General features: G+C 37.0%; 2 protein-coding genes across 2 annotated transcripts; both read left to right on the top strand.

Annotated features, from left to right (window-relative positions):
* The first annotated feature begins 4,557 nt into the window (after window positions 1-4,557).
* On the top strand, window positions 4,558-5,487 carry LOC133043083 (taste receptor type 2 member 42-like). Its single transcript, XM_061123962.1, has one exon. The coding sequence runs from the start codon at window positions 4,558-4,560 to the stop codon at window positions 5,485-5,487; it is 930 nt and encodes a 309-aa protein (XP_060979945.1).
* A 7,413-nt stretch (window positions 5,488-12,900) lies between these two features.
* On the top strand, window positions 12,901-13,839 carry LOC133043974 (taste receptor type 2 member 42-like). Its single transcript, XM_061125468.1, has one exon. It carries the CDS (start codon window positions 12,901-12,903, stop codon window positions 13,837-13,839), a length of 939 nt encoding a protein of 312 aa, XP_060981451.1.
* The last annotated feature ends 254 nt before the right edge of the window (window positions 13,840-14,093 follow it).

Raw genomic sequence — 14,093 nt, 5'->3', positions numbered from 1 at the left:
TGCCACAGACTCTGTTCTTCCCATTCTGGACAGTGCTCTTTTTTTTTAAACGAAACTGTTAATTTGTATTTTTTAAATTTTATTTCTTTTTTAGTTGGAGGATAATTACTTTACAATATTTTATTAGCTTCTGCTACATGACAGTGTGAATCAGCTATACGGATACATATATCCCCTCTCTTGTAAGCTTCCCTCCCACCCCCACCCCCAATCCCACACCTTAGATCATCACAGGGCACTGAGCTGAGCTCCCTGTGTGATACAGCAGCTTCCCAGCAGCTATCTATTTTACACACGGTGGGGTATATATGTCAGTGCTACTCTCCATTCATCCCACCCTTTCCTTCCTCCTGTGTCCACAAATCCGTTCTCTATGGTGGGCCATGTTCTGATCAATGATTTTCTCACACACTTGGATGAGGATACACTTTGGTTGATTTCCAAAACTTACAGTCTATAGATTCTTACCTTAGATTATCTTCCACAGCTAAAGGTATAGACGCAAATTTGGTAGGCAATGAAAATACAAAAGGAGTGGTGGAGTATCGGTACTTGTACTTGCATGTCAGCAAACAAGAGATTATCTTGTCACCCATCAATCACCTCACATGGAAAATTGCAACCTATAGCTATGGTAATATATGTATAATATATATATAATAATATACACAGCAAGTGACTGGACTAGAAGAAAGGAACAAAGCTGGTATTCATGGAGAAGGAATGGCCATTACTATATTATTAGCAGTGGTTACTTTGAGACCTGGGCCAGATCCATGATCTAGATACCAAGCAGGAAAATTTAATATATTCAGCAACATAGAGAATTTAATGTCCTTGGATCACATACTAAAAACAGGAAAATGAGTATGATAATGATTTATATTAAAAAAAATTTAGGTTTGATTACATCCATTAGTATTCCCCATAAAGGTTTTGCATATGAATTTTTCTTAGATACTTGATTTTTTGCTGAGATAATGGTAATTTTTTTCTTTTAAAAGAATAATTCATTTGAACTCTTGCAATAAATGCTGGAGAGGGTGTGGAGAAAAGGGAACCCTCTTACACTGTTGGTGGGAATGCAAACTAGTACAGCCGCTATGGAAAACAGTGTGGAGATTCCTTAAAAAACTGGAAATAGAACTGCCATATGACCCAGCAATCCCACTTCTGGGCACACACACTGAGGAAACCAGATCTGAAAGAGACACGTGCACCCCAATGTTCATCGCAGCACTGTTTATAATAGCCAGGACATGGAAGCAACCTAGATGCCCATCAGCAGATGAATGGATAAGGAAGCTGTGGTACATATACACCATGGAATATTACTCAGCCATTAAAAAGAATTCATTTGAACCAGTCCTAATGAGATGGATGAAGCTGGAGCCCATTATACAGAGTGAAGTAAGCCAGAAAGATAAAGAACATTACAGCATACTGACACATGTATATGGAATTTAGAAAGGTGATAACAATAACTTATATGCAGAACAGAAAAAGAGACACAGAAATACAGAACAGGCTTTTGAACTTTGTGGGAGAATGTGAGGGTGGGATATTTCAAAAGAACAGCATGTATACTATCTATGGTGAAACAGATCACCAGCCCAGGTGGGATGCACGAGACAAGTGCTCCGGCCTGGTGCACTGGGAAGACCCAGAGGAATCGGGTGGAGAGGGAGGTGGGAGGGGGGATCGGGATTGGGAATACATGTAAATCCATGGCTGATTCATATCAATGTATGACAAAACCCACTGGAAAAAAAAAATAATAATAATAAAATAAAAAGAAAAAAAAAAAAAGAATAATTCATTTGAACTCTTGATGGTATGAAGAAATGGAATGGATTTTTACATGTTTGTTTGTGTCTCTTGATCTTATTCTAACAACATATTAAAGAATATGTTTGGATTTTCATAATGTATGAATAAAGATAGTTTTATTTCAAGCTTTACAATTTGTATCTTTTATAAAATTTTCTGATCTTACTGAGATTGGTGAAAACTTCCAAAAAATAAACTTAGATGTTTATTGCTGATTTGGTCTCAGACTCAAAGGGAATGATTTCTATGTACCATTGATAGGTATAGTATTTACTCTAGGTATTTATAGACAACTTTTTATCAGAAAAAAGAATATTTCATATTGTTTCCAGCTTTCTGAGAATGTTTATTGTGAATACATGTAGAACTCTACCAAACTTTTTTTCCCCTCTTGGTGTTTCTCCTTTAATCTGCTAACTTATTGATTATATTAATTGATTTCCTAATGCTTCATTATTGAGATCTCATTGACTATGTAATTGATGGCAGTTTGGTTTCTATTTAGTTAAGCTCTTCTTACTGTGTTAACTAAGGACCCTCTTGGTGCTTCCTTGTAAGTGTCTTTGTATTAATATCAGGAAATATTGGTTATGCTTTCCTTGTAATGGCTTCCCAGTTGGCACAGTAATAAAGAATCCACCTACCAATACGGGAGATGCAAGAAATGTCAGTTTGATCCATGGGTCAGGAATATCCCCTGGAGTGGGAAATGGAAACCCACTCCAGTATTCTTGGAAAAATCCCATGGACAGAGGAGCCTGGAGGGCTATAGTCCACGTGGTTGCAAAGAGTCAGACATGACTAAGCACGCACCACACACTTTTCCTTGTGGTACTCCTTGCTCTTGATTGTTTTGAAACTGTAGTCTCTTGGTTTCCATCCTCCATTTGCCTGTATTTTCATCTTTCTTTGGTGTTTTCATTGTCTAGTGTTTCTCATGGACCTGGGAGCTCATCACGTCTTATGAATCAAGTATACACTGATGATACTTCACTGTCTGCTTGGAGCCCATATTCCTTTTCTGAGCTGCAGTCATAAATACCCAAGTGCCTACCCATGTTTGCTCTTGGATGACTTACAGATAGTCCAAAATGTTCAAAACAGAACTTGTCATCTCCCACCTTTTTCTTCTTTTTCCTACCCTAATGGCTTCTAAACTTGTTATTTCTCCAATGATTCCCTCAGGTCACTGTATTCCACATATCCAGGTGTAAAACAAGCATGCTGTCATTGTTGGCTTCTCTTCCTTTTTATAACCCCCAAATCCATCACCAAGCCTTACTGATTCTACTTCCTGGATGCTTCTCATTGTTGTGAATTTCTACCTCTAGACATTAATTTATTAATAGCTATATATACCATTCTCCTCTTGAAAACAGAACCAAATTTCTTGCTCTAGCCAATAAATTGCTTCCTCTCTTTTTTCCTTCCCTTTTTTGTTCTTGTTCTTTCCTTCCCCCTTTCTTCCATTCTTTCTTTCTTCTTACAATTTTAAATATTTGTCCTAAATAAAAATATACTTTGTACAAAATAACCTACCAACAGTTCATTACACATCATTGTTCTTGAAAAATACCCTTTAAAAATTAGTAGAATTTAACTGAGGAGTGTGACAGCAGCATTGAAAATGTTGAATTTTTAAATGATTTTATTCATTCTGGGGGGATGTTATCTGGCAACACTTAAATGCTTGAATAACTAACACTAACAATAGAATACCTGCAAACACACCAAGATACAAACTCTGTAAAGCTCACTTCTGATGCATGAATGGCTTTGGTTAAAATTACTGTTCCTAGAATACAGAACAGATACATTTGTTCACTATTTTCTTATTTAAACTATAACCGTTTTCTACCTATTCTCTGCCTACTATTTAATTGTGCACGTTACTGAACTTTCAGTTAGACTTTTATTTCAGAAAAGTGTGGGTTTTAGTGTCTTTTTGTAGTTGTTCAGCCAGTCCAAATTACTTGCCAGTTTCCTCATGAAATTCTAAATATCTTAAAAATCCAAAGCAGATATCACCTCCCTTTCTCTCCTGACAATGTTTGTAGTTACCTTTTCCATGTTCACATTACACTCTATTTTTACTTCTATACTGTTATTTCTTTCTGTGTTTTGACTATTTTATAGATTTCCTAATGCTTTCTTTGTTCTTTTTTGTATTAACCTATTCTGCATTTGGAAAAAACTCTGACACAAAGTAGGCACTCGTAAAATATAATCATTGAATAATACCTAAATTACTTAGCTTATTTCTAAAGCAAGCTAAGATATTTTGATCCAAATGGTATAGGACTTCTGGTGAGGAGGAAAGTATAATCAGTGAAAAAGAACCTCTCCATATTTGCATGCATATTTGCCTTTAACATTTTCATCACCACCACAAGGGGAAAATTTCAGTCTCTGCCCATGATAAATGGTCACACAAACTATTTGGCTTGAAAATTAGTAGCTCTCTCAAAGAAATAAAACCATTTCCATGAAAGTGCTTAAGACTGTAAAACTTAGCAGATCTTTCTGGATTGATATTGGCATTACAATCAAAGCAGAAAGGTTCTCTAGGTATGAGACTGTATCCAACAGCAAGAATTCTTCTTCAGACTGGAACTGCAATAAAAGCACTGAAGATAAGGATCAGAAATGGATCGTATTCTGCTGTAGTTTTATTCTAAATTTTTTATTGAGACATAGTATTAGTAATCTGGATTTCGTCCAGTGGAAATGTTCCCTGAGTTGAGTATACTCTTTCTGATACTGTCAGGAATGGAATTCTTAATCGGAATTCTAGGCAATGTGTTCATTGGACTGGTACTCTGCTCTGAATGCGTTAAGAACCAAAAGACATCTTTATTTGACTTCATCCTCACTGGCTTGGCTATCTCCAGAATCAGCCAACTGTTGGTGTATTTTTTGCAATCACTTATAATGGGACTAGATCCACAGGTATTTGCCATTTTTAAACTAGCAAAACCCATTTCTTTACTTTGGAGAATATCTAATCATTTGACTACCTGGCTTGTCACCTGCCTAAGTATTTTCTGTCTCCTTAAGATAGCTCATTTCTCCCACTCTCTTTTTTTCTGGCTGAAGTGGAGAATGAACAGAGTCATTCTTGTGATGCTTGCATTTTCTTTGGTCTTTCTGATTTTGGACATTCTATTGCTAGAAACATTTAGTGATCTCTTCTGGAATTTAATAAATGAAGGCAATTTGACTTTGGCTGAAAGTAAAACTCATTATATTAAAAGTGAGATTCTTCTTAGTTTCTCCTATTTCGTTCCTATTGTTCTGTCCCTGCTCTCATTTTTTTTTTTATTTCAGTCATTGGTGAAACACACCAGAAATTTGCAGCTCAACTTTGTGGGTTCCAGGGACTTCAGCACAAAGGCCCATAAAAGAGCCATGAAAATGGTGACGTCATTCCTTCTCCTTATCATGGTTCATTTTCTATTCACACAATTGACAAATTGGATGTTTCATAGGTTTTTGGACAATAAGTTCACAAAGTTCATCATGTTAGTACTATATGTCTTTCCTTCAGGTCACTCGTTCATGTTGATTCTGGGAAACAGCCAATTAAGACAGATAGCCTTGAAGGTACTGAAGCATCTTAAAAGCTTCTTGAAAAGACAAAATCCATTGGATTTATAGAAACACTTTTCAGAGTCTTTTCAAAGATGAAAACTTTATAAGGAGATTTTGAGGGTTAATTTCCACTTCTACTGTTTTGTTTTTTCTCTTGGGTTCCTTTAGTTATTGTTGAGCATAACTGAAATTTTCCCTAGAACGGGTTGCTTTTGATGATAATTGACACATGGTCATTGGTTACCAATATTTAAAAGTTTCAAATATTCTTTTAAAGAGAGTCAAATTAGATCTCTGAAAAAGATGTGTGTACTTTCAACTCGTATATGGGAGATGAGGCTTGTAACTCTTTAGAAATTAAGATAAATCCTAAACTTGACAAAGTAGAAGATCTATAAAATATTGATAGAAAAGTTAACTAAGCAGCTAAAGTCATAGGTGGTAAAAACATAACCTCATAGCTCAAAAGTCTTAAAAAAAAAAAGGCTTTGCATTGTTATTGGGAGTCTTATTGATAACAAAGAAATAAGATGTTTCGGAATAACAGTGATATTCATAGTGCCGCTGCCAATATAGACGTTATCTGCAAAAAAAATGAAAAAGATCTCTTCCTTTCCAATATTTGTTTTTATATTACAATGTTGTATCAATTACCATATTTCTTTATCTTCTATGCCTACATCAATCAGTGTTATAAGAACACTACTGCAAAACAGCAAGGTTACCAGGCATCTCCATCTTGAGGTTTCAATAGTTTTTATCACATTAAAGAAGTGTTCTCCTAGACCAAGCCTATTAATGGTTCTATCTGGATTGAGGGTGAAATTTTATCAGAAGTCTTTTTGACATCTATCCAATAAATTACTTTTATTTCCCTTGGAAAAAAGAATTGTATTCATAGTACAAAATTAAATAAATTATCTTTAAGTAGAAGTTCAAAACATGCTTATAATATTAATCTTAATTTGAAACCCCAAATCATAAATGATGTATCTGGGCACTTACTAATTTTGCTAAATTCCAGGATATGGAGTATGTATTTTAAGAGTGGTAGAATTCAATATTTCTATCATGTTATGTAATAGAAGTAAACATATATGGAAGAATTATCCTTAATTCAAAATCACACTACTGCTCTTACAAAAATATCATAATTACAGTTTGAGAATATATTTTTGTCTGTGCAGATACATTTTCTTGTAATCTGATCAGTAGAGTTCTTAGAGAAACAAATGGAAACAGGTCAGTACTAAAGACACAGAAATTTTTTAATAGAACATTACATGTTTAGTGTAAATTTTGGTCATGCATGTGTATGTATAGTGTTGTTTGGACTAAAAGAATCTGAATTTATATAAGGTGACTACAAATTGTAAATACGGTTAAGGATAAGAAAGTTTATAAAGTTTCAAAATGATGGTATGAATTTTAATATTGCAGAGATGCTATACTTGTATATATCATGGAAATTATTAGAAATAATCCTTTTTAAGGTTTACCTTTGATCTAATCTTTAGATTGTATTAGAGTAAAGAAACAAAAAGTTGTAATTAGATGGTGGTAAATATGTGATCTATAAGTTAACCTTAATAAAGCCATAGGTAAGGGCACTGCTTTAGGGCTGTTCCCTGAAGCTAGGAATGATGTTAAATTATTAATATTTTTGTCCACCCTCAAACACCATATGTAGGAAACTAAACGCCTAGCAGAGACATTACTTTGCCAACAAAGGTCTGTCTAGTCAAGGCTACGGTTTTTCTAATAGTCATGTATGGATGTGAGAGTTGGACTGTGAAGAAATCTGAGCACAGAAGAATTGATGCCTTTGAACTGTGGTGTTGGAGAAGACTCTAGAGAGTCCCTTGGACTGCAAGGAGATCCAACCAGTCCATCCTAAAGAAGATCAGTCCTGAATGTGCTTTGGAAGGATTGATGCTGAAGCTGAAACTCCAATACTTCAGCCACCTGATGTGAAGAGCTGACTCACTTGAAAAGACCCTGATGCTGGGAAAGATTGAGGGCAGGAGGAGAAGGGGACGACAGAGGATGAGATGGTTGGATGGCATCACCGACTCAATGGACATGGGTTTGGGTAGGCTCCGGGAGTTGGTGATGGACAGGGAGGCCTGGCGTGCTGCGGTCCATGAGGTTGCAAAGAGTCAGACACGACTGAGAGACTGAACTGAACTGAACTGAAATGCCTAGCACATCTAGACTCTGTGGTGCTTTTGTGTATCAGTTACAATAATGATTCTGATGATGGTTTTAAGGATAAGAAATAGAGTGTCCTACTCAATGCTATGTAGCAAACTGGATAGGTGGAGAGTTTGGGGGAGAATGGATACATGTATATGTATGGCTGAGTCGCTTTGCTGTCTGCCTGAAACTATCACAACGTTAATTGGCTATACTCTAACAAAATAAAAAGTTAAAAAAAATAGTGTCTGCTATAAAAAGTAACTTTCATTTTACAAAATAAAATGTACATATATTGTTTTGGACATTAACTTAGTATTTTACAAAGATTATCATTGTAGTTATCTTGGATTGGTAAAAAATAATGTGCAAATCAAGTTGAATACATTTGGCTGAGTTTGTTTTGTCTTGGATAGTCTTTCATACAAATGACTTTAAAGATAATCTTGCACTCTTTATAAGATAATAACCAAAAGTAACACTAAAGTTTTACTTTAGTTTTTTTTAGTTACTAAATTTCTCTTTGGAAAAGTATGTAAAGTAATAAGCAAACTTTGCTTCTAATAAGTGAAACTTCAGGGTAAATGTCTAAGTAGGAGTAAGTCCATACTTCTGCAGCAACCTCAGGAAGATGGAATTATAAGGAATAGAGCCCTATTCTTGTCAAAGAAGTATACCAAAGGACTAATAAAAGACCAGGCCATAGGCTAGAGTAATTACAATTGATGTATAGATATTATAAGCTGTATGCTTGAATGGCATCTGAGATCAAGCTCCGCAGCCCTGTAAAAAGAGACTCTGTGGGTGACTCAGTGGCAGACAAGCCACAATACAAGAAGAGCCACTCCCAACATATATGTTGCTGGTCTGTCCCATGAAATCTGGAGAAGAAAGACTGAATGATAATAACCTCCTGCTGCTGCTGTTGCTGTTAGGTCGCTTCAATCATGTCCGACTCTGTGCGACCCCATAGACGGCAGCCCACCAGGCTCCTCTGCCCACGGGATTCTCTAGGGGATCTTCCCAACCCAGGGATTAAACATGCATCTCCTGATTCTTCTGCACTGGCAGGTGGATTCTTTACCACTGTGCCACCTTGGAAGCCCTCTAGCAGTGATTAAGCCGAGCAAATATCCTTCAGGTATGAATGATTAAATCCTTGTCCCTTCACGCTGTGGCCCGGGTCCCAGTTGACTGCTTCTTGACCTAGAAACACAGAAGCCAATGAAACACTGAAAATCCCTTTTACCTGAAAAACACAAAGGCTAGAGCTTTCATTTAGCAACTAGAAAAGAAGTTGTTGTTAAGGTCAATATGTGGAAGCTCTAAGTTGTGATTCAAGAAAAGAATGAGGGGTTATATATTTGCTTGCAAATAAATGGGACATCTTTCTATTAACAGGATCAGAGAGCATCACAACTAGGGGAGCATTTGTTGCTGGCTTCTCTGAGACTATTTAGTTCAGTCGCTCAGGCGTGTCTAACTCTTTGCAACTCTGTCCAACTCCGTTGGTTCTCCCCACTGTTCTAACAGCATCTCCCACTCTAATAAACTTTATTCTCCTCTAATTCTGCCTCATGCCTGAGACTATTGGGAAATTTAAAAATGTGGGCTCAGGGAAGGGAAATGTAACTGAGCAGGCCCCCACGGGACCTTCCCTACAGGCCTTCCCTCGTATCCTCTGCTTTAGCTCCTCTCTGAAGTACCGAGATAATAGTACTTGATGCACATTTCCTGAGTTGTTTTGCTGATGTGAAAACCCCCATCAAATGGAAGGTGGTATCTGCTTGATGACTGGTGAGCACATAGCCCCAGGCCTCCTAGAGCTGAGGCCTAATAATGTGAACACCTGTGACATCACCTGGCTACCTCACCATCGGCTAATCAGAGAACTGTGCACAATCTGGGACATTCCCCTCACCTGGGTTTTGAAAATGCTCTGCTGCAACCCTGGGAGTTCAGAACATTTTAGGATAGGAACCACCTGTCTCCCTGCAGTAAACCTTTCTTTGCCCTAAACTCCATTGTTCCAGTTTGTGTGGCCTAGGGCACAGGAACTTGCATTAACAGAAAGGTAACAGAAAGAGGCAAATAGAAAGGTCTCTGATGATGTAACAGACACAAGGAGGAGACAGGAAGAATTCAAGTCAAAAGAAAGATAGTATTAGTGATAGAAGGTTTAAAGTTTAATGATTAAGATCTTCAGTTGAGTCACCTTCATTTACATTCACATAAGCAGTAGCTTGTTACTGCATTAGTATTATTCAGTATCACTCCAGATTCAGGATTTTGTTTGAATTAGGCCAAAGTGAACTTCTCTCAATGTGTTTTCTCACTATTTCTTGGAGGAAATGTAATTCTTCCTACTGACAATTATAAAATCAATGTTCACAAATTTTCTGACTTCAATTATAGTCATTATTACAAGTTTAGACTGATTTGTTTGGATTGCTATTATAGCATATACATAAATTTAATGAATCATTATCTACCTAAAATTTTTGCAATGATATGCTTTTCATTTGAACATACAATAGCACTTTTTTTTTGCATGTATAAATCAATCATTGTAAGAATAAAGGATATAAAGACAGTTCCCCAGGAACTGAGATAGTTCTGCAGTTATGTAGACTTTCTTAAACTGTGATTGTTAACTTGGACTTTGAATTTAACTTATAGCGTATGGCACTTGTGATTTTAAATTTGTTCTTATATCCTTTAGACTGAGTTTCTCCTTTAGTGTAAAGTGTGTAACTATGAACTCAAGTGTTTTTTCATGACTGAGCATCTATTGGCTGATTTGCTGCCTGTTTTTGGTCTCTGCTAAACCACACCTATCAGCGAAGTCTACTTCTCAGGTAGCCTTCTATACCAGGTGAGAGCATTTCTGAAAACATCAGTGATCTCTAAGCTTTCTTGCTCCCCTGCCACAAAAGCTAGAGTTTTCTACCCATTTTCAACTCCCTGGGCTTAAAGTAGTTCTCTTTCAAAGACTCTCACATCTTGGTTGTCAGATGTGTACAATGATCTTGATGATTTGGTATGACTTCTGATTTGAACCAGAAGACTAGAGAGCAGTGTTGGTTATTTCAGGTGAGTACATAAATCTCTCATGAGTTCATAGGTTATAAAACTGTCTCTAGTTTTAAAGGGTTTCCATCTTTTCTTGCTCTAATACTAGTTTCACCATCAAATCTTAACTCATTTTCTTTTTCTGTGTTCTCAATAAGATTACCAACCGAGTTAGCACTCATTCACTTGACAAATAGTTATTGAGGGTCTTCTATTTGCCAAACCCTCCTTATTCTAGGAATTGGAAAGAGATCAGTGGATGACAGAAAATAGTTCCCTTCCTCGTGGAGTGTAGGTGACTGCCAAGGTGGCTAAGGTCATATAATATAAGTGCCTAACAATAAGCATTTGATTGCCAAGGCATCCATCTCTAGGACCTCTGTCTTTTATTTCTATTGGCTGGGCTATGTGGTTTGTGGAATCTTAGTTCTCTAACCAGGGATTGAAACCACCCCTCGGCAGTGAAACTGTTGGACCACCAAGGAATTCCTAAAGGCCTCCATCTTGACAGGACATATTGCCAGCTGTCTAACTGCTAATAAACACCTAGATAAGATGCCAGGTTGCCCCCAACCCATGAAGTTTCCCCTTTAGAATATGCCAGGTAAACTAGATAACTGACCGTTCACTCAAGTGACTCCGTTTCTCCCCTCAAGAGCCCTAATTCCCCCTCTCACATTTAATTTCACCATTAAAGAGTGAACTTGTGAAACCCTAGGCACCCTACCCTCAAACCTTAAAAGGCAGAGTCCCAGGTGCTTTCTCCCTCTCTCCTCATGACTTCACTGTATGGCCCTGGGTGTATCATGTACTCTCTGGATCTGTGAGTAATAAACTGCTTTTTTCCTGATGGTTGCTACTGAAGTGGGTCTTGCAATCATAATAATAACCAAAACAGCCAGTTCAGATACAACACTGGGTGGTGGGGATATGTCTGTGAGGACTTCCACAGGTAGTTTCAGCCCAGGTGAGTGCCTAAGCATCACATAGAGAGGCTGAGATGGACACGATGTAGGTTGTTTGTCAACCACAGTCACAGTTGGCTCAATGGGCTCAGGGTTCTGTGATGAACTAGAGGGATGAGATGGGGGTGGGCGGTGGGAGAGAGGCTACAGTTTACAGTCAGGGTTGTAAACCATTGCATTAGAGTTAGTTGTTTGCTGAAGTGAAAATCCATTTTACTTATAAATCAATTTTTTAAGAGAAGAAGAATTTTATCAAAAGCAGAATTAATGAAAAGGAGAACCTATCTCCTACTCATCCATCACCTGCTTTTTTTTGGCTTTTTTCTTATTATTTTCTCCTCTCAGTTGATGATAGCTAATTCAGAATCAAATAGGCAGTAGCTCATTGGAAACAAAGTTCAAAAATTCACAGTAGGAGCTCAGATAGAGGTATGATTTTGGTACCTTTGCACATTATCTGGAAGATCACTTCCCTTTTAATCTATTTCTTTAAGAAATCTTAAAAAGCTTCAAACCCTAAGCCAGTTGTCTTTGTCCTTAGGAAATGAGAATTAACTATCGACTATAGATCTTGTAACACCATCCTTGGTGTTGCAACTACATTTTGCTCCAATTTTTGTCATATACAACAGTAATAGTTTATTTCAAGTTATTTCTTCCATGACTCTGTGAGATCCTATACATTGCTTCTTTTCATTATGTTTTGTTCATCTGTAACAGTATTTGAAATGTTATGGGTTTTATTAAATGAAATTGATGAATAATGCTTCTGTTTCAGAGGTTATTTTCTGAGAATACTATGAAAATTAAGAAACCTGAATCCAAAGGGCATCGGGTTTCTGTTGAGAAAAGAAGTACAAATGAGTGTAAAGTAATCTGTCTCACATTTGCATGTTTGCATACCTGATTTTCCTTTTCCAGATGTCTCCACAAGTGGAAAATTGCTGCCAGCACCAATGATGACTGGGCACATTCAAGGTTTAATTTGGAAATCAGTAGCCGATGAAAGCAATGTTCAAATTTTCCATTTAGAGCTATGGGAGTGGATCTCCTTGCATAAATTTCAGAACTACGCTTAGAATAAAAGAGAAAGGTCTTTATGAAGATATGTGAGATGGTATCTGAATTTCACTAAGTATTTTTGAAAAGGATCAAAATGGGTACCATTCTACAACACTTGGACAACAACAATAGCAAGAAAAATCAGTGAAAAATAGTATTAGCTTTCTGAATTCTTTCTACAGAAATGCCATCTGGAATTGAAAATACTTTTCTGGTAGCAACAATAGGAGGATTCGTGATTGGAATGTTGGGGAATGGGTTCATTGTACTAGTTAACTGCATCGACCTGGTGAAGAGACAAAAGCTCTCATCAGCTGACTGCATCCTCACAGGCCTGGCTATCTCCAGAATCAGTCAACTTTGGGTAATACTATGTGATTCATTTTTATTGGTACTATGGCCACACCTATATGCCATTGATAAACTAACAAAAGTTGTTAATATTTTTTGGATACTGTCTAATCACCTAGCTACTTGGTTTGCCACCTGTCTAAGTGTTTTCTACTTCTTTAAAGTAGCCAACTTCTCCCACCCCTGCTTCACTTGGCTACGGTGGCGAATTTGTAGTGTGGTACTGGTGCTTCTCTTGGGGTCTTTGTCCTTACTGTTTTTGAACTCTGAATCAATATATATGTTTAATCATATCTCAACTAACAGCTACAAAATATATGCAAGAAATTCAACGTGGTCCTCAGATGTAAGTGAAACTCATTATCTTCACCATTTGATTGCTTTTAACTTCATCAACTTAATCCCTTTTCTTCTGTCCCTGACCTCACTGCTCCTCTTATTTCTCTCCTTGATGAGACACATCAGGAATTTGCAGCTCAACCCCAGCTCAAAGGATCTCAGCACAGAGGCCCATAAAAGAGCCATGAAAATGGTGATGTCTTTCCTCTTCCTCTTCATCATTCATGTTTCTTCCATCTCATTAACAGGTTGGGTTTTCCTTAAACTGCAGGGATGTCTGGCCAAATTGGTGGTTGTGTTAACTTCAACTGTTTTTCCTTCAAGCCACTCCTTTATCCTAGTTTTGGGAAATAGTAAGCTGAGACAAAATGTGGTAGGACTGCTGTGGTATCTTAACTGCCACCCGAAAAGAATGAAATCTTTAGCTTCATAGATTTATCCAGAATTTTCTATATTCCAAGAGCATTGAATTAATCAAGAGACATTGAAGATACATTTTAGCTTCTGTTTTTCTCACTGGATTCCTTTAGATTCTACTGAGCATCAGAACCTTTCCCTAGAATGGCCTATAAACTGACAATCTACTCACAGAGGTGAACTGATATTTTAAAAAAGCAAGCATCACTGGCATCATAAGACTTTCTACTAGTGAAAAAAATTTGAGCAATATAAATATAAAATATATAG

The sequence above is a fragment of the Dama dama genome, chromosome 22 (assembly GCF_033118175.1).
Source record: "Dama dama isolate Ldn47 chromosome 22, ASM3311817v1, whole genome shotgun sequence".
NCBI lineage: Eukaryota > Metazoa > Chordata > Mammalia > Artiodactyla > Cervidae > Dama > Dama dama.
Note: the sequence above shows the minus strand (reverse complement) of the source record. Positions and strands in the feature narration are given on the sequence as shown.